The sequence below is a fragment of the Pseudorasbora parva genome, chromosome 1 (genome assembly GCF_024679245.1).
Source record: "Pseudorasbora parva isolate DD20220531a chromosome 1, ASM2467924v1, whole genome shotgun sequence".
NCBI lineage: Eukaryota > Metazoa > Chordata > Actinopteri > Cypriniformes > Gobionidae > Pseudorasbora > Pseudorasbora parva.
Window position 1 is genome coordinate 44,806,043 of NC_090172.1, and position 23,282 is coordinate 44,829,324.

The following is a 23,282-nucleotide window of genomic DNA, read 5'->3' on the forward strand; positions in this document are numbered from 1 at the left end:
GTTTTGAAAGCGGCAACAGGAATGATTCTCTCGATCACAGGGCTTGTAAACATCTTTATCAAACAAACACAATGATTTATCTCTCATCCAGCCGTGATTAATTGTAATATTATTTTTATATTACTTGGCCCGCATGATCATTGGATAGAAGCGCGAACCACACACACTCACATGCGCGTCCAGATCAAGAAATTAATATTATATTTCACCATTTGAGATACACCAGCCTGCCGATAGGCTTATGTTTTGGTAGCCTGTCTGGAAAACACACAGCCTCAGGACTACTATACTACTAAAAACACATTTTACTCACATAAATGTGTTGCACCATTCCTGACGGATCCAAAATAGAAGGCACAGAATTGTGCTTTAATCTCAATATGTCTGCAAATCCAGCTCGACCTGAGACTTGATTACAAACGATTTCGCAGTGAAATGAAGTAAACACATACAATGTCTTCCCCACATGAGCTGGAACGTCATTTAAAATAAATGAAGTATTACACATTCCTAATATTAGGATCCAAAGGAAGATTATGCAGCAACTGTTCTTCCATTATCTTGCTATCTTTTTTGACATGTTTATTGCTGGCTAGCATGATCCGATGAGTCAGTGGGCTACTAAACTACACTTGCTTTTTATTCTGTAGAGGCGTGTTTTGCCACACGATGACGTAAGGATAAAGCACATATAAAAGCTTTTCCTTGACTAGCAAGGAAGTTTTCATCTCTGAAACTTACAGGATATTCTCATATAAAAGGTCATGGTAATATATTAAAAGCTCAAGGGAAAGTTGATTTCTCAATTCATCACCACTTTAAATTAAATATAAATATTAGATGAAAAACTTCTAAAGCCACCCTGCTTTTTTTAAAATCACTTAACCAGACATAATAACACTGGAAACACACAAAAAAAAAAAAAAACAATCGGGCGATTTTGGGTCAATTTCTCCCCTTCTGACAATGCTAGATAAAATCCCTATTATGGTTATACAGATTATCTTATCAGATTTTGCTGTGGTGTGAGGTGTGTTAAGAGTGATTGAACCTGATCGGAAGAATGTTGGAGCCGCCCTGATCTTGAATTGTAAATATTTTCACATCAATTAATGTCACTCATCTAGTTTACAACATGTTTCATGAAATGATATAGTCTGGGGTCATGCAAAGTGGTGAAATATTGTATGGGAAAGTAGAAAACTTCAAAGGAAATATAAAGATTAGCATGAGAGACAGAGGGGAGAAACTGTCTGAGGAGATAAAAAATACATGTTAAGTGTGGGGAAGGTAAAATTACAAATGACATCACATTGAAGAAAGGAGCCTGTGATTTAACAGCCTTCTCCACTTAAAAGTTTAATTTTTCATCTGGGGTAATTTGGGCCTAGCCATCTTTGGTGAGTGTTTTGATAGTAAAAAAGAAAGTGGAAGGAAAGAGAGGGCTGGATGAATAAAACATGCCACATCTTGATGAATGATCTATGATGCTATACAGAAATTTACTGCAGCAGAAGGAAATGGAAAGTGAGAAATGGAAACCTGGGATATGGGAACAGACACCTGATCAACACACAGATTTAGACGTACAGTTCTAGACATGTGAGAAAACAACAAGAGAATGTGAAGACAAAAAAATACTTGAAGTATAATATAAAAATGAATGCAAACAGAGTAAATGAAGGGATGGTGAGGCTGTACAGCCGCATGGGGAAAGCTGTTAAATGTTTCCCCCTCACTGGCTTTCAGATCCTGAAATCTGCTTAAACATCTGGCCCACTGCGCTCAGAACACACACCTTGCGACGCTAGACACAAACACCTCTTTCTGTCTCTCACTTCCACTTCCACACTTCCAAGATCAGAAATACACAAATGCACAGTCTTAGAATATTCTATCTTCTTTTCAATTTGCCTTTCATGCAGCGGCACAGAGAGAAGAGAGACGAGAGGTTTTTGACGTGCTCACCAAATGGTGTGCATCTAGTGGCTTCAATGGCTGCTGCCCATGCACAGCCAGTTATAAAAGCAGACGAGGCTTTAATTTGGAATATATATTATTAGTGTATTTAGTTCCTTAGCTAAATAAATGTCAAACTATTTCTGTCCACTTTGCACTTCTTCTTTGCAGTTTTATGGCATACGGTAGGTTTTATATCATGTCTGGAGCTTACAACTAACCCGAAGCTCTCACTCGCACCCAACAAGGGGAAAAAAAACGAGCACCACTCCTGGTGTTCATATATTGACATACTGATGCCTCACACCCACATATCTAGTTATACAACCCAGCCAGCAGAGAATATGTAATGCTCAGAAGAAATTATAAAGCTCAATATGTAGGTTATAGTCTTGCTTAGCTGTTAAAAGGGTCAATTGCCTGCTAATTTGCTCTAGAAAGTTCATTAACCAGCCCGGAAAACAATTAACAAAAGCCTAGTAATTTATTTTTAATTCATAAAACATAAATGGGCCCAAAATGGCCTGAGAGGGATGGTGAAAATTGTCATATAAAATGTATGTTAATATACAATATTATTATATTATTTATTAATAGTATTTAAACATATAAACAAAGATCTGATGAATGCTTATATCGTAAATGTAATATAATCATTATTTAATTTATTATTTAAATTATTAATATTATTTAAACTAAACAAAAAATGCCAATTTAATTATAAAGGCAAGATAAATGGTGGAAAACGGTCATGCAAAGGTAATTTTATTAACGATAATAATAAAAATACCTTCAACAACAATTATTAATTTTAGTATTCAAACTGTTACATTGATTGGTAACACTTTACAATAAGGTTCCATTAATATTACTGAGCTAACATGAATTTTAGGAAAGATTAATAAATACTATAACAATAACAATTGTATTTCTCATTGTTAGTTAATACATTAAGTTAACAAATGGGACCTCATAGTAAAGTGTTACCCATAGATTTAAGACTGTCCATATTTAAGTAGACAGAAGCTGAATTTGCATTGCTGGAAATAGCTGATCGGGGGCGTTATGAATATGGCAGCCAAGGGACTTTGTGGTATCTTGTGGCTAAAGATCTGGAAAAGTAAAACAGGGTTGTAAGAATAAATCCACAAAGTGGGGATCCACGAGCTGAAGATTGCCTATTACTATGGTGTTCTTCTCGAGCGCTGCTCCAGGGAAATGCCTACATTAGGTTGCTTTACATAAGTATGCATCTTCTAATGAACAAACACTACACCTGTGTTACATTTATATTTAACTTCAAGTGCATCTGAAATCCAGCACAAACCCCTGACCTTGCCTTACAGCTATCGTTACAGCTGAGGATTAGATCAAGTCTAATAAGACAGCTGAGAGAGAGAGCACAGTCTGGGGGCGGGACGCCTCAGTCGATGGGAAAATGGGGGCGATGTAGGAGCTGCTAGAGCCATAATGGTTTCTCTGCCAGTTTGTGCCTTCCTAACACTATTTCTCTTGACAGACTGAAAGGATGATTCACTCACTCCAGCTTTACAGGGGACCAGGAGCTATGATCAAACAGTGTACGTGGCTCTTAGTGGCCCTGACCTGAGACCAGGGAACACGCAGTCCAACTGGCCAGGAAAATGGATGTGCCGTCTACAAATAGAATTTGCTGTGCCTTTCAAATGAATGGTGCTTTGTGGGCAAATCTACACAGCCTGAACCTAAATTGGAGTTCACCTTGGAGGTTTTAAGATGCATCCCCTCCAGACCGGGTCCAAAATTAACACTTGCTAAGTAAAGTAAAAACCAGGAACTGTAACATAATCCTACCAGTAACACAATGACCTGTGCTGTTCATTACAATTATGATATAAACAGCTATTACTTTTTATTTAAATGTAAAAATTTATTATATATATTATGTAATAATTTTTTTAATTTTTATTTTTATTAAAAAGAAAACATATTCCAGTGGACAGCACTCTGGATAAATGCGTCTACCAGATATATATTTTCAATACAAATAAACAGATTTTATGAACAGATCATTAATAAGTACATTTAAAGTATAATTACTTTTAAAATAATTAAAATAACTTTTAATTTATCAAGTAAGTATCCAAATAATTCTGTTGACAAAAGCATAAATGGATCTTTTTAAAACAGATAACACAAATCATGGTTGTAAGTTATGGCCAGTAAATGTTCTCAGTTCAGTGACAGTCAGTTAGTATATATGTGGCATTTCACGCTATTGCTTATCAGATTGATTAAAAGTCATGAATTTAAAATACCCTTTAACCACAGCATCTAATGTAGGTTAAACAAAGCTTCATTGAAATGCCACAAGATAGACACACACACAAAAACAACCCTGACCATGGGCTTGTTCTGAAGAGCTGTGCTGGTAGTTTTTGCACTGCTGTAGGGGTTCTTGAAGCAATAAATTGCAGCATGCAAGAAAGGCCTCATTCAGACTACATAGCACCCCTCAAAACATCACATGATCTTTAACCCCGAGATCAGATTTAAAGCCAGACTATTTCACCTGTTCTAGCCCCTCTCACTTTCCTCATTCAATCCTGAAGTTCCAATTACTTTTTCCTTTGCTTCCCTTCTCTCTTTCTCACTCTCCTGTCACCTCTTCCATTCAACCTCTATGTCTCACCTTCATTACCTCCATGCAATTTCACAGTGCGGATCCATTGTCCTCTGTGATTGTATTGTCCAGCCGTCCATTTCTTCCCCCCTTTCACAATCTCTCTATTGTAAGTGAGATGAACACAGCACTTTTTCAGCACATTATCCTCATATCGTCATCCTCATCATTCTCTCTCACTCCTTTTTGCAGACTGACTTCTGTTTAACCTTCATTTCACCTCCCCCACTTTTCCCTCCTATCGGTCCTGAGAGAAGGCTTTTTTTGCTGACTGAGAGCTCTCTCGATATGAAGAGAAAAAAAAAAACCTGGACCCAGACATTGGTATAAGAGCTGCTCAACCCTTTAATATCAGTGTCTAGGCTTATGAATCTTAATTTAAAATGTTCTAAATCTACAAATATGCAAATCTGGAAGATGATTTCCCTTGAGTTCAGATCCTAAACTGATTTATCAATATGAAATATAGGGGGGAAAGAAACCTTGGAGCCTTTATGCATTCCACAGATTTTCTACACCACGCACCACACACACACACAGATACGTACACCTTGTCGTTTGTCCCGTTTGGGTCAGACAGTGGGCTGTAGATCAGCAGTAATGGCATGTTGTCAGTGCTGGCTAACTGGGACATTAGCCTCAATGGCTCATAAATAAGCCATAGCAGTAGGTGCTAATGGGTTCATTTAAACTCAGACCAGGTCTAATAAAGCTCTGCTGACTGGCGTGGGATCATGGGAGAAGTGACTAATGTGTGGACACAGTGTCATGCTCCCAACACATAGGAACTCTAATAACACAGAACACAACAGCATTAAAAGGGAGAATTCAACCAAAGTTAAAAATATGTCATTTACTCACTCTTATGTCATTCAAACCTGCACGACTGACTTTCTTCTGCAGAAAATATCTGAAGAATGATTCAAATGTTTTTGTCCATACACACGCAAATTTGGAATGGCACAAATGTCAATAAATGAGGACAATGTTAAATATAGGGTGCGAGTATCCTGGACCAGTGTTGTTATTGTTAAACAACAGAGATAAAAAAAGTGTACTTAGATAACACACACACAAACACACACATACATACATACATACATATTTATATATATATATATTTATATTTATTTAAAAAAGGAAGTGAAAGTTTGAAATATAGCTGTGGAAACTAGCAAATAATATTTCAATAAAAGTTTGTTGAAGAGTTAAAATAAACTAAAACTGAAATAAAAGTAAAAATAAAGCTAAATAGAAGTATTTATAGAAACAAAAATTGACAAACACACATAGCCAAAATTGAAATTCAAATGAAAAATTTATTATTTAAATAGGGGAGAGAGGGGCACAACCTAACGCTTTTTGACTTTCTCAGTTTGTGTAAATTCACTTGTGGTTCAGAGTATTTATTTTTTTCCCATATTAATTGGACACGTCTACTACAATTATGTGGTTTTGTTTCATTAATACAGTGTATCAAAACTAAAATATTTTTTCAATACAATACAATTATTTACTTTTTACAATTATTAACACCCATTTTTGAGTTTGACAACAAACACTGCTAAATACAGCTATACAGCATAGTTCAAAACATAATAATAGTGAATCATTTCTGAACATTGACTCCCAGTCATTATTCAGCCTTTTCTCATGGTTTCTCAAATGAATTGATAAAAGTATACAATGTACAGTGCCTTGCGAAAGTATTCGGCCCCCTTGAACTTTGCGACCTTTTGCCATATTTCAGGCTTCAAACATAAAGATATAAAACCGTCATTTTTTGTGAAGAATCAACAACAAGTGGGACACAATCATGAAGTAGAATGCAATTTATTGGATATTTCAAACTTTTTTAACAAATCAAAAACTGAAAAAATGCGCGTGCAAAATTATTCGGCCCCTTTACTTTCAGTGCTGCAAACTCTCTCCAGAAGTTCAGTGAGGATCTCTGAATGATCCAGTGTTGACCTAAATGACTAATGATGATAAATACAATCCACCTGTGTGTAATCAAGTCTCCGTATAAATGCACCTGCACTGTGATAGTCTCAGAGGTCCGTTTAAAGTGCAGAGAGCATCATGAAGAACAAGGAACACAACAGCAGGTCCGAGATACTGTTGTGGAGAAGTTTAAAGCCGGATTTGGATACAAAAAGATTTCCCAAGCTTTAAACATCCCAAGGAACACTGTGCAAGTGATAATATTGAAATGGAAGGAGTATCAGACCACTGCAAATCTACCAAGACCTGGCCGTCCCTCTAAACTTTCAGCTCATACAAGGAGAAGACTGATCAGAGATGCAGCCAAGAGGCCCATGATCACTCTGGATGAACTGCAGAGATCTACAGCTGAGGTGGGAGACTCTGTCCATAGGACAACAATCAGTCGTATACTGCACAAATCTGGCCTTTATGGAAGAGTGGCAAGAAGAAAGCCATTTCTTATGATATCCATAAAAAATGTCATTTAAAGTTTGGAAGAAGGTGCTCTGGTCAGATGAAACCAAAATTGAACTTTTTGGCAACAATGCAAAACGTTATGTTTGGCGTAAAAGCAACACAGCTCAAAGAACACACCATCCCCACTGTCAAACATGGTGGTGGCAGCATCATGGTTTGGGCCTGCTTTTCTTCAGCAGGGACAGGGAAGATGGTTAAAATTGATGGGAAGATGGATGGAGCCAAATACAGGACCATTCTGGAAGAAAACCTGATGGAGTCTGCAAAAGACCTGAGACTGGGACGGAGATTTGTCTTCCAACAAGACAATGATCCAAAACATAAAGCAAAATCTACAATGGAATGGTTAAAAAATAAACATATCCAGGTGTTAGAATGGCCAAGTCAAAGTCCAGACCTGAATCCAATCGAGAATCTGTGGAAAGAACTGAAAACTGCTGTTCACAAACGCTCTCCATCCAACCTCACTGAGCTCGAGCTGTTCTGCAAGGAGGAATGGGCAAAAATTTCAGTCTCTCGATGTGCAAAACTGATAGAGACAAACCCCAAGAGACTTACAGCTGTAATCGCAGCAAAAGGTGGCGCTACAAAGTATTAACTTAAGGGGGCCGAATAATTTTGCACGCCCAATTTTTCAGTTTTTGATTTGATAAAAAAGATTGTTCCACTTCATGATTGTGTCCCACTTTTTGTTGATTCTTCACAAAAAATTACAGTTTTATATCATTATGTTTGAAGCCTGAAATGTGGCAAAAGGTCGCAAAGTTCAAGGGGGCCGAATACTTTCGCAAGGCAATGTAACAGCATATTTCTTATAGGGGCTCATTGCAGTGTAACGCAGTGTTACAACACAACCGATCAGCGCAACTGGGATTTAAACAGCGGCTCGTGTCTTCTGCTGGCTAGACCACTATTAAAGAACCATCTCAACTGTTAAATAACATAAAAAAGATTAAAATAATATCACATTTGTCTTATTTTAAATAAAAACAAAAAATTTGCTTTTGCTATGACTAAATAATGTTCAGTGATACCTTCCAAAGATTTTTTACATTTTGGTGCAATTTTGTCTCTAAATAATGTTGATATGGCAACTAGTAAATACACAAAGTTTTATCATCCTGGCATGTGTGGAAAGTGTTAAACCATGCATTTTACAACTAATCCCACGTTGTGCTCCATGCTACCCTACTATAATAGTATAAATAATACTAAAATAACAGACTTGGTTTATTAATGTAAACCACACTGGGTAAGAAAGTGTGTGTAGATTTTCATGGTCAATATCTAATCTGCTCCTGATAAATGCAGTTTAAACTATTTTGCTTAAACATTTTTCTGTTTGGTTGTGCAGTCTAACATGGTACATTTTGGACTCAACCAAGAGCATGATTTTGGGTGGGAAACTTATTATTTTTTTAATCCATTTTGTTGTTGCTAATAGTGAAAAAAATGACGCTTCTCATTTAAGCTCTTGCACTGCGTAACAACTGAATAATCATAAAAAGATTCTGAGGATAAAGTTAGAGGAACGAGAGCTGGCAAATGGTGATGGATGAAAAAAAGAAAGAAAAATGTGCATGAGACACCTCAATAAGTTAAGATGACCCCTGTGAGAAAAACACAGCAGGCCCAAATGGAAAACCTCTGGAGAAGCAGCCCAGAACCTGAATGGCAAGACAATTCATTTCACACTGGCTTACTCCAGATGTAGCACACTATTTACACACACACACACACACACACACACACACACACACACACACACACACACACACAAACACACAAACACACAAACACACAAACACACAAACACACAAACACACAACACACACACACACACACACACACACACACACACACACACACACACACACACACACACACACACACACACACACACACAGCTTCAAAAACCAGAGATGCAAATCAGAGCACATGGGCTCCCACATTGGCTGTCGATACTGTTTACCGCATTTCCATCAGAAAGTGGGAGCAACAGCAGCAGATGAGCAGCCAATATAGGCTCATTAATCATAGTGATTGGTGAATGAACTCACTCTCTACGCCATCAGAGCAGGAGGCATAAACACCTGTGTGGAGGAGCAAGTGGCTGGCCAGATGTTGAAGGATTTTAAGGAGAAGCAGGCTGTTGAACAGAACGTGAAGAACACATCTGTATAGGTGCTGGTCATATAATTAAAATAACGTCAAAAAGTTGATTTATTTAACTAATTCCATTGAAAAAGTGAAACTTGTATATTATATTCATTCACTACACACAGACTGATATATTTCTAAAGTTTTTTTTATTTTAATTTTGATAATTATAACTGACAACTAAGGAAAATCACAAATTCAGTATCTTAGAAAATTTGAATATTACTCGAGACCAATACAAATGATCTTCTGCATTGTTGGGTCTGGCATATCGCATATTCCTCTTCACAATACGCCATAGATTATCTATGGCGTTAAGGTCAGGCGAGTTTGCTGGCCAGTTAAGAACAGGGATACCATGGTCCTTAACCAGGTACTGGCTGCTTTGACACTGTGTGAGACAAAAGCATAGGGAAGTTAAGAAAATTCTTAAGATAAATTTTAAGAAGTTCGTAAGAATGTTCCTAAGTGCAATTCTTGAAAAATTCTTAAGAAGTTCTCAAATATTTTCTTAAGAACATCTTAATTTTTTACTTAAGAAAAAAAAATTAGGTTATTTTATTGAAAGGTACTGAAGACTCGCTGAATGAAAAACACCTCAAAGCCTGTCTTTTTGTGCTTCCTGCAGATTACTGTAGATATGTGTGCAATCTATTTTCATCGTGACTGGCTTGACGGGAGTAAATCACTAAATGTTGTGTTTTTAATGTGCCGTGTATGTAAAATCTGTATCTTATAAGAGCCTAGCTGTTTATCAAGAATGCTGCCCAGGTACCAAGGATCGTCCGTTAGATCTACACAAGACAAATCATATCTCAGACATCCAAGCTTAATATTTTAAACGACCCAATAAGTTGTTTAAACATCTTACATTTGGGTATTGGTTTAAGAAGTTAGTTACAATGATTTAAGATGTTTTAAGATGTTTACAATGTTTTAAGAACATTCTTTTCGTGAATATGAATACTTCTTAAATTTTATCTTAAAAACAGTCATAAGAAAAAAGATAAGAACATTTTTAAGAAAAGTTTTTGAAAATACAAAATATATATATATATATATATATATTTCTTAAGTTAGAAAATAAGAAGAAAATGGCAGTTAAGAATAATTTTATTCTTAAGAATGTTTTGTGAATCCGGCCCCTGATTTCCAAAGAAAATGCAAAATTTACTTTCATCAGAGAACATAACTTTGGGCCACTCAGCAGTCATTTTTGTCTTTAGCCCAAGTGACGCTTCTGGCACTGTCTGTTGTTCAAGAGTGGCTTGACACAAGGAATGCGACAGCTGAAACCCATGTCTTGCATACATCTGTGCGTAGGGGTTCTTGAAGCACTGACTCCAGCTGCAGCCCACTCTGTGAATCTCCCCCACATTTTTGAATGGGTTTTGTTTCACTATCCTCTCCAGGGTGTGGTTATCTCTATTGCTTGTACACTTTTTTTCTACCACATCTTTTCCTTCCCTTCACCTCTCTATTAATGTGCTGACCCAGAGCTCTGTAAACAGCCAGACTATTTTGGAATGACCTTGTGTCTTGCCCTTCCTGTGCAAGGTGTCAATGGTCGTCTTTTGGACAACTGTAAAGTCAGCAATCTTCCCCATTATTGTGTAGCCTACAGGACTAGACTGAGAGACCATTTAAAGGCCTTTGCAGGTGTTTTGAGTGAATTAGCTGTGTGGCACCAGGTGTCTTCAATATTTAACCTTTTTACAATATTCTAAACTAGATACTGAATTTGGGATTTTCTTTAGTTGTCAGTTATAATTATCAAAATTAAAAGAAATAAACATTTGAAATATATCAGTCTGTGTGTAATGAATGAATACAAGTTTTACTTTTTGAACGGAATTGATCAAATAAATCAGCTTTTTGATGGTCTTCTACTTATATGACCAGCACCTGTATACGGAGAAAAATTGAGACGGGACAATTGTTTTTCATGATCCTCCAAATCCATAGTCTCAAACGATCATGATTAAATGCTTGAAATAAATTTTGTAGACAATGTTAATTGTATCTATGTATTTTTTTATAATACATATATGAAATAATAAATTATAATTATAAAAACATATTACTATACAAACCTTTTACATTTATTTAAATAATTTACAATGTAATCAATTATTTATTTCACTAGACAATTCCTATTATTCTATTTGTTATTCTATAGTTAAAAATAATATAATTGTTTGTATAAAACTTATGTATAAAGTGTAGTTTAAAGGGCTTTACAGACCAGAATATAAAAACATTAAAATAAATATGTAAATGTGAACTGTGCTTAAATATTTTAATATATTACAAAACTTTTAAATAATAATTCAAAAAATGTCCCCATACTTTGAAATTTTATACTCACAACTATATGCAATATGACTTTATTGTTGACTTTATTACTATTTTATAACATTTTACATTTTATAACATTGTAATATGTTTGGTCAAACATTTGACTAGAAGTGTGAACGATCTGTAGAGAGAAAGGGAAAAAAAAAGAAAAGAAAAAAAAGTGTGAGTGTGAGAGATTGAAAAAGTATGGTATTAAACTGACCTCCAGAAAGAAACTTCTCTTTGATCCGGGACGAGAGACAGACTTTTACTTCAGTTCAAAGAGTGTCTACTCTAGACTCAACAAACCCTTTAGGAATAAAAAAAAAAATAGAGCCTGTTTTGCCAATGTTCCTCCATCTGGATGGAGGTCTACTCATTTTATTTGTGTTTGTTGAAACACAAGCGTCATCGTGTATTAGCCCCACACAAACATGCTTTGAAGTTTGTAAGAGGTCATGCGCCCAAACAAAACCATGAGTCCCTGATCAAAACACAAAAAAAAACAAGAGAGACAACAGCAGAACCAAAAGCAGAGTCTCCACCTGCACGATTCACCTGGAGCCTTTTTGATGTGTGTGTGTGTGTGTGTGTGTGTGTGTGTGTGTGTGTGTGTGTGTGTGTGTGTGTGTGTGTGTGTGTGTGTGTGTGTGTGTGTGTGTATGTGTGTCCGACCTGCAGCTGTGTGTTTGTACATGCACCACTGTCTCAGTCAGACTGCGAGCTCTGACTGAGCCTCGGCCAACCTGATGAATCCCTTTTTCGAATCAGCATGTAGCCTTCCAGATGGGCACCACCAGACACCATGTTAGGACGGGCTGTGATCCAGGCCTTAAAGCTGGGATATTCAATTAAACCTAAAATCTTTAAATTTCCTTGCTAATAGGAAATATCTGTGATTTTTAAACAGGCTGAGATGAATGACAAAGCGAAAGAATTTTATCTCTTATGTTCACCACGGATGCATTTACACTCACCTAAAGGATTATTAGGAACACCATACTAATACGGTGTTTGACCCCCTTTCGTCTTCAGAACTGCCTACGTTGTTTCTACGTTGCATTGATTCAACAAGGTGCTGAAAGCATTCTTTAGAAATGTTGGCCCATATTGATAGGATAGCATCTTGCAGTTGATGGAGATTTGTGGGGTGCACATCCAGGGCACAAAGCTCCCGTTCCACCTCATCCCAAAGATGCTCTATTGGGTTGAGATCTGGTGACTGTGGGGGCCATTTTAGTACAGTGAACTCATTTTCATGTTCAAGAAACCAATTTGAAATTAATCGAGCTTTGTGACATGGTGCATTATCCTGCTGGAAGTAGCCATCAGAGGATGGGTACATGGTGGTCATAAACGGATGGACATGGTCAGAAACAATGCTCAGGTAGGCCGTGGCATTTAAAATGATGCCCAATTGGCACTAAGGGGCCTAAAGTGTGCCAAGAAAACATCCCCCACACCATTACACCACCACCACCAGCCTGCCCAGTGGTAACAAGGCATGATGGAGCCATGTTCTTATTCTGTTTACGGAGATTGTCTTGACTAGGACCACACCCCTAAATGCATTAAAAGCAACTGCCATGTGATTGGTTGATAAGTTAATTGCATTAATGAGAAATTAAACAGGTGTTCCTAATAAACCTTTAGGTGAGTGTATATGATCAAATATTCAGAAAAAAATGTAATATTGTGAATTACTCCTCTCTCTCTCTCTCTCTCTCTCTCTCTATGTTCGATATGCTTAAGCAACGAGGGGATCATCAGACTGACATAAAGAAGAGATCGCGAAAGCATCTCTCTCTCTCTCTCTCTCTCTCTCTCTCTCTCTCAGGTTTTACGCAGGATACGCCCTTCCTGACAACCCAGCACTCACTCTCATTCACAAACATACACACACATTTATTATATATATATGTTTTTAAAAGAAGTTTCTTCGGCTCATCAAGCCTGCATTTATTTGATCAAAAAAACTTTCTTATTTATTTATATTGTGATATATTACAATTTAAAATATTGGTTTTCAATTTATTATACTGTAAATGATCATTTATTTCTGTAATGCAAAGCTAAATTTTCAGGATCGTTACTCCAGTCTTTAGTGTCACATGATCCTTCAGAAATCATTGTAATATTCTGATTTATTTTGAGTGTTAAAAACAGTTTTGCTGCCTAATATATTTGATGAAAAAAGGTTCAAAATAACTGCATTTACTCAAAATAAAAACATATTTTCAAATAATATTAATCTCCTTTACTATACATTTTTATCAATTTAACACATCCATGCTGAATAAAATTATTAATTTATTTAAAAAAAAGACTGATATAAAATAAAAATGTATTTTTCTTTTTTTTAATATATTTTAAAATGTCATTTATTCCTGTGATGTCAAAGGTCAAAGCTGTATTTTCAGCATCATTACTCCAGTCTTCAGTGTCACATGTTCCAGAAATCATTAGAAATCATTATAATATTCTGATTTGGTGCTAGAGGAACATTTCTTATTATTATCCTTAAACATTTCTTATTATTATGTTAAAACAGTGCTGCTTAATATTTTTGTGGAAACTCAGATATATTTTTTCTGGATTCTTTCATGAATAGTAAGTTCAAAAGAAATGCATATACATGTGAAAGTCAAGTTGCACACAAACACACTATAGAAATGTATTCACTATAGAAATGTCCAGGATTTTAATAACGTGCATAACTTTACCACACCTACAAATCTCAATTAAACTGTCTGACATTTCCCAGTTTTCCATGACTCATGACTGTGGGAACCCTGCCCTGAGTAAAAAGACACTACCAATGAGTAATCAAATTAAGATTTCATTTTTCGTATGGATGGCAAACACCAGAAAAAAAAAAAAAAGAAAAAAAAAAATCACACACAGAGGAAATAACCACAGAGTCCCATTCCCAATATTCTGCACATGCAGGGTTTAACAGCAAAGAAGACAGTATACATCAATCTACCGGTGGGAGCCGAAGGAAACGAAGGAGAAAGTGAGAAAGCGACTGGAGTGGGATATGATTTCAGTATCAATCACACTTTGTTCTTTTTGTCAGTGATGGTGCATCGTCCTCAGTGTGCCGTGGCCTGTTTCGCCGCTCCTGTCCTCATCGATCCATTTGCTTCAACAGCTCCTGAGCAAGCTCATCAATCTCTTTGTGTTTCTCTCCCAGACTGCAGGCCGCCGGCCACTATCAGGACATCGCTCGTGTGGGAATGTGCAACAGCATGTGGACACACACACACACACACACACACACACACACACACACACACACGCAAGCACAGACGCGCGCAACAACATTCTCAGATGGCCATATGTTGTGCATTTAACAAATAAGCCAACACATTGAGCCTCGCATGCAGGGATTACATGTCCATTTCCTGGCACAATATCCTTTTTCCCTTGTTACTGGTTTTAATTGACATGCCATGCTCACTCTAACCTCTTTCTCGCTGCTCCTTTCCTTTCAGCACACCTCTTACCTCTAAAACAACTCTCTCTGCTCATATTCATCACTCCCTCTTCATCACTCTCTTTAAATCTTTCCTACTTTCCAGGCAGAAGTGAGAGAGCAGGTGAGCGAGTGATTTACAGCATATATATGAGGGGAGCTTTGGATCACTTCATAAATCTCTTGCTGCGCTAATGGTCGCTCATAAGGGCTCTGGCCATAAGTGTCTGGATTTCCTGACACACTACTTTAATAGAGCTTCACCAGCATCTTACAAACACACACACAAAGAACAACTCAAGCACAGTTTCTCAACACAGCCAATATATAACATAAGACCGGCATTAAAACTGCACGGCAGCTATTGCACACATCCTTGCTTGCGTGTCTTATGCATGCCTCTCAGCACAGGTTCTGATGGATATGGCCTCTTTATGTCAGTTGACACTGCCTGGATTTATTGCAGGAAGAGGCTTGGATACTTTGCAAACTGCCGCTATACCTCATCCATCTCTCATATGCTGTACAGTAGAATCGTAGCTGATACCGAGATGTTGAGAAACGCTTAAATAGGTTTGTGATTATTTGTGTGAGGTTACGGTGTGGGCGACACTCTCCTTCACTCACCTTGTTCCTCTCAAACAGCTCACACTGGATGGTCTTGAGGTCAGTGTCCAGGGCGCTGGCGGCCTGCCTGCGCTTGCGTGCCAGCTGCTCCTCCAGGTCTTCCATCTGGGCGCGCAGCTTTTTGTTTTCCCTCTCCAGAGCCAGCTTTTCCGTCTCCAGCCGCTCCCGACGACCCCACTCTGCTGCATTCTCAACCTGCAGACGCTCCATCTGCATATATACACACATACGTTTAGTAAGATAGGAGTGAGGAAAGAGAGACATGACAACACATAAGAAAACAAAATATTTGAGGAAAATGATAAAGTAAATTTGAATGTAAAAGTCTATTCCTAACATGTACAAAGTTTCTACAAGCGCACAATTTTAGCACAAGATTAGAAACAAACAAAAAAATCACTATCACTATGAAGCATTTAACCCTTAATCTAAATATTTACAATGGTACAATATTGTGTAGGTTGATTATATATATATATATATATATATATATATATATATATATATATATATATATATATATATATATATATATATATATATATATATATATAATACATGCATGCACACTGTCGGCTAAAGGTTTGTGGTCTGACGTTGAAAGAACATCTTATTCTCACTGATCAAAAATACAATAAAAACTGAAATATTGTGATATATTGTTATTTTAAAATATTATTAATTTATTCCTGTGATGGAATAAATTTGACTTGAAATGATGATACATTTTTCATGTTGAATAGAAAAACTGTAAAAGTACGATATTCAGTATCACCCTGTCAAATAAACAAACACACACGCACACGCACACGCACACGCACACGCACACGCACACGCACACGCACACGCACACACACGCACACGCACACGCACACGCACACACACACGCACACACACACACACACACACACACGCACACACACACGCACACACACACGCACACACACACGCACACACACAAAATCTTCACAAAAACAGTTTTGTATGCATGTTACTTTTTTCCCATTAAGCTGCTTTGGAACAATTTGTATCATCAAAGCATTATATAAATCATTTAGACCAAATCATTTTTTTGTTATACTAATATTCCTGAAAACTACTAATGCAAATACTGCATGCAGAACTGAAGACGTTTCCCATGTGTATACCCATAATCAGGAAGGACTAATGCTGCATTAGCACACAGGACAACTATTACCCCAGAATGATGTTGAACTAAGTGAAGGTCTCTCCATGATTTCCCAGTTCTGACCTGCTGCTAAAAGCAGCTTAATGGGAAACCATCTCTCCTAGATTCACCTTAAGTGCTGGCTGACTTTCATACCCCAAACTCTCTCCAGACCAACTAGTCATTAATATTTCTATAATGTCATTTGACTGCTGAGACGAGGCAGTGCCTGTGAACTGCCTCGATTCCTGAGGGCAGAGATGAAGGGAGGTCACCATGGGGTTTTGGAGATGAGGGGACACAGCGGATCTGAGCCGACACAGGAGTGGCGGCGCTCTTTAAGGAGCGCATCAAAGTGCATAATGTCACTCTCTCCTGCCAGGTTCATCTCAGCAACACCCCGCTGATAACACTGCATGCTGGGAATGTGTTAGACCAGCGTCCTGTCATTACGCCAGCCTGACTAACAGAGAGATGTGGTGGTTGGCACCACGCTAGTCGAAACGCAGGAGAGACAGTGGATGGATGTTTAAAGCCCTAAGGGGGTTTAACTTTGATGTAGATCACAGCGAGTCCTGGGGTGACACCGAACGGCTGGCCCATGCAAAACAGTGCAGCATGGGTAGGGCACAACAAATGTACATGCGTTTCACCTCTGTGCGTAGCTCCGCCAGTTTCTTGTCCATGCTGCTGCGAGCTCCCAGCTCGTCCTCCAGATCTTCAGACATGCGGCCCAGCTCATCCTGATGCACCTCCTTCAACAAATTCAGCTGCGTGAGAGATTGAATAAGACAGAGTCATTCTTTTATCTCTTAACTTATGATCTTAAGTAAAACTTTCTTCCCCTTGCTTTGTCGGAAGATATCTATAGTATTCAAATAAAGCACACGGCCTAACTATGCAATACTCTGTAGATGTCATTGGTATTCAAACTGATTTTACATTTTGATTGAGAATAACTCTGGTTTTTAAACTAATTTCACAGTTGATGAAACTCTGTGAAACTGCGCTTATTTAATACGACTTGTACTGACATTCTTTGGCAATACGGTCTAGCACATTTGCCATTAAGCAAGAGGGGCGCTACGGTTAAAGTCTGATATCTCTGCAGCGTCTCACACCCGGCATACTGTGACTCAAACGTAGTGATTAACATTCGCTTCAGGTCGTGAGCTCACACAGCTGGGCTGAGGAAAGGCAGCTCATCTATTAAACTACCGAGTGTGGCATGCACATTCTTCCTACACACCATCTAATGATATTCATGCAACTCCTTACAGGTTGAGGTTATCAAAAAGAGAAGCACATCTCTTCCTACTCATCATCTCTCCACTATATGCCTATGACAGGGTCTAGGTCTATGATGATGAATCGGTCCGTTATTCTCTCTATGGAAGGCTTGAATTGAGAGTGAAACTTTCCCTGGTGTGGTAGCTAATCAGTGTGGCTGTCTTTCATAAAATTGCCTGACTGAAAGAAATCCTAAGCATCAAGTCTAATCATTCATGAACAATGCCAGACTGTCTCATTCATAGCTAACAGCTGCCCCCTGGTGGTATTCTCCTGTACACTATCAGTTAAAGTGTCCCTGGACCACAAAACCATCATAAATCACATGGGTATATTCGTGGCAATAGCCAACAAAACATTGTATGGGTAAAAATTATTGAACATGATCTTAACTTTATTAAGTAAAATCATGTTCCAATTAAGATATTTTGTACATTTCCTACCGTAAATATATCAATAAATAATTTCTTATTATTAATAATATGCATTGCTTCATTTGGAAAAGTTTAAAGATGATTTGAGTAAGTATAAATCTGGAAAGGTATGAGTGGAAATGGGTTTAACAAGAAGGTACCTGAGTAAAAATCAGGGAACAGTGATTGAAATGGATGTTATGAACGTGTTTGAGAAAGAAATGAATGAGAGGTGATCTAACTAAGATGGTACATGTATGTAGACTGTAAACTGAAGAATGTATTATGTAGAGAATGAATGCAATTGGATATATCATTCTGTCTATTTATTTAGTTTGTTGTTTATTTTTATTTCAGACCACTGTTGTGTATTTTGACCATGTTATTTTATTTTAAATTGTTACACATGGTATTCTTATTTCTCATGCATATGTTATCACTATTTTAATTAATTTCTATGTAAAGCACTTTGAATTGCCATTGGGTATGAAATATGCTATACAAATAAACTTGCCTTTCCTTGATTTTCTCAATAGTATAGTAATAATAAATGACTTGTTATTTTCCACATTTTAGAATAACAGCAAAGAACGAGTAGGTGTTATTGTCCAAATAACACACTCTAAAAAAAGTAATAAATAAAACATAAAAAGCAATTAGCTTGACTTGATGCCGGAAAAGCAAAAAAAAAATTGCTTAATACCAATACGGCAATAAATAATAATAATACCAATAAATTAAGCCAAATAAACTAAATTATTGCAAAACTATTTGGCTTCTGAGTGTGATCTATTGCAAGTTGCAGAATAACTTTCATTGAGTAAATGGGATTCCTGTTTTTCCCCAACATTTTGACAATATACAATATGCATCTCAATAGTAATGTAACTGCACTGAAATTACTTTTTTCAATCAAAAAATAATTTAAACCAAACAGTCACTGTTGATCAATAGATTCAGGGTATTAATGCCAAGTATAAATCTAGTTAAAAGTAATCAAGACATTTTCATTATGTTGCATTATTTTATATCACTAGCAAATAATTGCAAACATATGAAGAATATTCTACATACCATTCATCCATAATATGCACACCAGTTTAAGGTTTCAGTCAGTCTGCCAGGGGAAAAAGTGAGTTATGTTGCTTATGTTCCTCACCTGTTTTAGTGCCTCTTGTTTGCTCTTGTTCAGTTCCTCATATTTGAGTTTCCATTGGCTCAGCTCTGCCTCTAGCTTCTCAATGTTCTTAATGAGTGCGTGTTTATCCCTGATAGAGAGACATGATAGCTTCTCACACAGCACAGATCATCATAAAGAGGTGAAGGCAAAGCCAAATAGATTGTTCTCAAAACATTTGGTGTTCTGAGATAGATTAAGATGTATCCTTCACTTTCAATGATGAGTCCAATTGCACAGTTAATTTAAATAATTTTTATTATCAGTTATCCTTGGCAGTGACGGATACATCTATGCTATCCCTGTAATTGTAATGAGGAGCTCAAAGATTCTAAAGGCCTTTGATTTAATTTGTTGACTTCTGTTTTGTTTGATGCATGTATTGTTGCCACCTGGGCAATGATCTCTTACTCTCTTTCTTTTAGCAGGACTTTCTGGGACTCATCCAGGCGTAGCTGGAGAGCATTGAGCTTGCTAGAGTCCTCCTCCAGGGCAGCCAGATCCTCCCACAGCAGTCTGCTCCGGTCCTGTCGACTGAGAACGGAGCGCAAGCTACTGGCACTGCGAACGTCCCATGAGTCTGGAGCCTCTGACTTCACCCTGAGAAGAGCCTCCAATAACTCCAACTCCTGAGAAAGAAAGAAAGAAAGAAAGAAAGAAAGAAAGAAAGAAAGAAAGAAAGAAAGAAAGAAAGAAAGAAAGAAAGAAAGAAAGAAAGAAAGAAAGAAAGAAAGAAAGAAAGAAAGAAAGAAAGAAAGAAAGAAAGAAAGAAAGAAAGAAAGTTGTATGACATGTCAAAATATAACATGAAAATAACCACACACAAAAAAACAACAACTGCAGTCTCAGCGTGCATCTTCGTTCACCTGGAGAAAATGCAGCAAAGATTGCTAATCATAAGTCAGGCTTTATAGCCAGTCGCGAAGGTGTAGATAGAAAATCAAAAAGAAGCTACACCATCACCTCTCGAAGACAGATGGATGCCAAAGATGGAATGTTTCTGTTTACTTTTGTACAATAAACCATTCTGATACTGTGTTGCTTGCAAAACAATGTCATAAGTAAAACCTGAGCTGTGAAGCAAAATATAGCTTCACAAATATACTGCTTTCATAGTCAATGTGAAAACTAATTAAAAACATAAACAATAAAAAACAAAGACTTTCATCCTTTCTTTTACTCCCTTTTAAACCAAACCACAGAAGAGGCATTTTCTCTGTCATCCACATAACAAATATCACATTGCACCTTTCTCTTATTTCCTGTGTGCATGAATGAAATTCACAAGCTCTTTGGAGGAGTAATAAAAAACGGCTTTACAGTTCAGTGCACCATCCTTGCTCTTTCCTTCCTACACACATTAGGGATTACATATCAAAGACATGGGCCCCAGGATACAGACATGAGACACTAAACATGCTGCCAACTTCCTAGGATCCCAGAACGGCCACAGTTGAGTAACTGCGCTAAAAGGCCTATGACACCTCCCTACCACCAGGGGGAACCAAACGCATACAAATAGAGACAGCGTTCCACATGTGGAAGCACTCAGCATGCCTGTGTGGAAACAGATCAGGAAATGGGATGGTATCAAACAATCCAGTGAGAATTAGACTAAGCTAACTAGTATTTGTTTACTTAGCTAAGATTGAATAAGGGTCCTACTTCAGAAAAGGTACATGTCTCTGTGGTGAATAAAAAAAAAAAGCAAAAACAGCTTTGCTCTCAGCAGGTAATCGTCACTGTTCACAGGGATCAGCCTCTTGAGTTATCTAGGCTACCCCATGTTGATATCTGTGCAGAAGTATACATTCATCATGCTCGAAACTCTGAAGGTCAAGTTTGACACTGACATTAATTTCTCCTTCTCTCTCTGCTGGTGTGTTGTCTTTGCATCTATTTACCAACCCAAGAAAAGAGGTGAACATCTGTGTGATGGGTAATTCTTTTGAAAGATTAGTTACAAACACATTAAGGAAATAATGAACATGCTCAAACGAGTCTAGGAATGAAAAAGGGGTTTCAGATGCTCAAACAAATCTAGGAATGAAAAAGGTGGTTTATGGGTAGTGGGAACTGGTGCGGTACCCCAGGCTCTGGCCCCATGGGTGAAACGCATGGGGGGTTGTGCTGGTTCTAATAATAGGACCAAAAAAAAAAAGAAACCCGCACACAAGCAAAAAGCACAGAGTCAGGTAAAGAAATCACAGGGAGTTGCACTGAACCAGGTCGGTGGCTGACCTATTTACAATTGGCTACCTGTATTGGGAGTTATCCTAATTGGTTATTCTCTGGGTTTGTCATATGGTTTGAGCATCTGGGTTTAAATGTTTTAATTCATATTAATCTGTTTTACAACTGATTTAACATGTGCTTTCTGACTAGTGCTTTTAATGCGCACCGGGTTCATTTGACATCAGAGTTTGGTTCGTTTGGATGATTTTTGTTCCAAACTTGGGTGTGCACCCAAAAACCTTAATAGAACCCTTTTAAAAAGGTTATATTGCATACACTTCCTGTGAAATTAAGTATGGTTCTCTGCGGTTTTGGTTAATGCACAAATCTTCTTGCAACTGAATTCCTGAAATTGCTTTTTCTAGTCCCTTGCTCCTCTGAGAAAACACTGACCCCTGCATTCTGTTTCGGTCTATGTAGTTGATTTTGAGTGTCCATTTGGGGTCTGGTAAAATCAGGAAACCCACCAACTAGTCCTTTCAGAAAATATGCAGCCCTACATCTTTGAGGAATACTCACCTTCTGCCTGTCTAGTTTGTCAGTGCCTACATCTCTCACAGGTTCCTGCTCTGGAGAGCCTGGCCCATCTCTTATGCTCTCGTCGTCCTGGTTGTCATGCTTGATGTCTGGTTCCCTTGGCTGGTTGGAGTGTGTGGAGGCAGTTGAGGAGTTGGATGCTGGTGCAGTGGAAGCATTCTCTGGAGAGTTCTGTTCAGCTCGGACCCTTTGGGCTTCCAGACGCAGTTGTTCGTTTTCCGCCACCAATTCCTGCCGCTCCCGTCGTGCTCCCGTCAGCTCTTTGGTAAGGGCATCCAGACGCTGTCTCAACTGCCTGACCTCGTCCCTTGCCCTGTTGCGTTCAGCCCGCACCTTACTCCACTTCTCCCTCCAGTTGGCCGTACAGTCCGACCACCAGCGCATTGTCTTCTCCATCTGAGCTGCTCGTGCCCGAGCCTCCTCCAGCTCGCGCAGACGCAATTCCTCACGGCTCTCCCAGTCCCCAGTGCCATCACAGCCCAGCCCTGGAGACAGCAGCAGAGGAGGGCTTGAACTGGGTGTTCCGCCTGACGGGCTGGGCGTGTGGGTCAGGCTGTCCGGGGAGCGCACCCGATCCGGGCCCAAGCCCAGGCCACACAACAAGCCGGCCCCAGACTTGGCAGCCTCTGTCATGTGAGGGCTGGGTGTGTGGTTCATCACTGAGCCAATGATGAGTCCAGAGATAGAGAAGATAGTGGTCAGGAAGATCTGATCAGGAAGCCATAATCCACATCAACATGGTTTTCTGTGAGACAAGAGCAAGATGAGTTTAGAAG

At 38.1% G+C, this 23,282-nt stretch overlaps 1 protein-coding gene across 2 annotated transcripts in view; it reads right to left on the reverse strand.

Moving 5' to 3' along the window:
* Positions 1 to 23,282, reverse strand: part of ccdc102a (coiled-coil domain containing 102A) — an 83,469-nt gene that overhangs the window by 23,963 nt on the left and 36,224 nt on the right. Inside the window, exons 2-7 of one of the 2 annotated variants that reach the window (XM_067442632.1) lie at positions 22,489 to 23,251; positions 20,146 to 20,363; positions 19,717 to 19,825; positions 17,508 to 17,624; positions 15,687 to 15,896; positions 14,508 to 14,809 (exon numbers count right to left, since the gene is read on the reverse strand). In XM_067442632.1, coding sequence (XP_067298733.1) covers positions 14,729 to 14,809; positions 15,687 to 15,896; positions 17,508 to 17,624; positions 19,717 to 19,825; positions 20,146 to 20,363; positions 22,489 to 23,163 — 1,410 coding nt within the window. In that variant the 5' untranslated portion in view covers positions 23,164 to 23,251 and the 3' untranslated portion in view covers positions 14,508 to 14,728. Of the gene's footprint in view, positions 1 to 14,507; positions 14,810 to 15,686; positions 15,897 to 17,507; positions 17,625 to 19,716; positions 19,826 to 20,145; positions 20,364 to 22,488; positions 23,252 to 23,282 lie in introns of those variants that run through there. The other variant, XM_067442624.1, reaches the window with a different exon arrangement.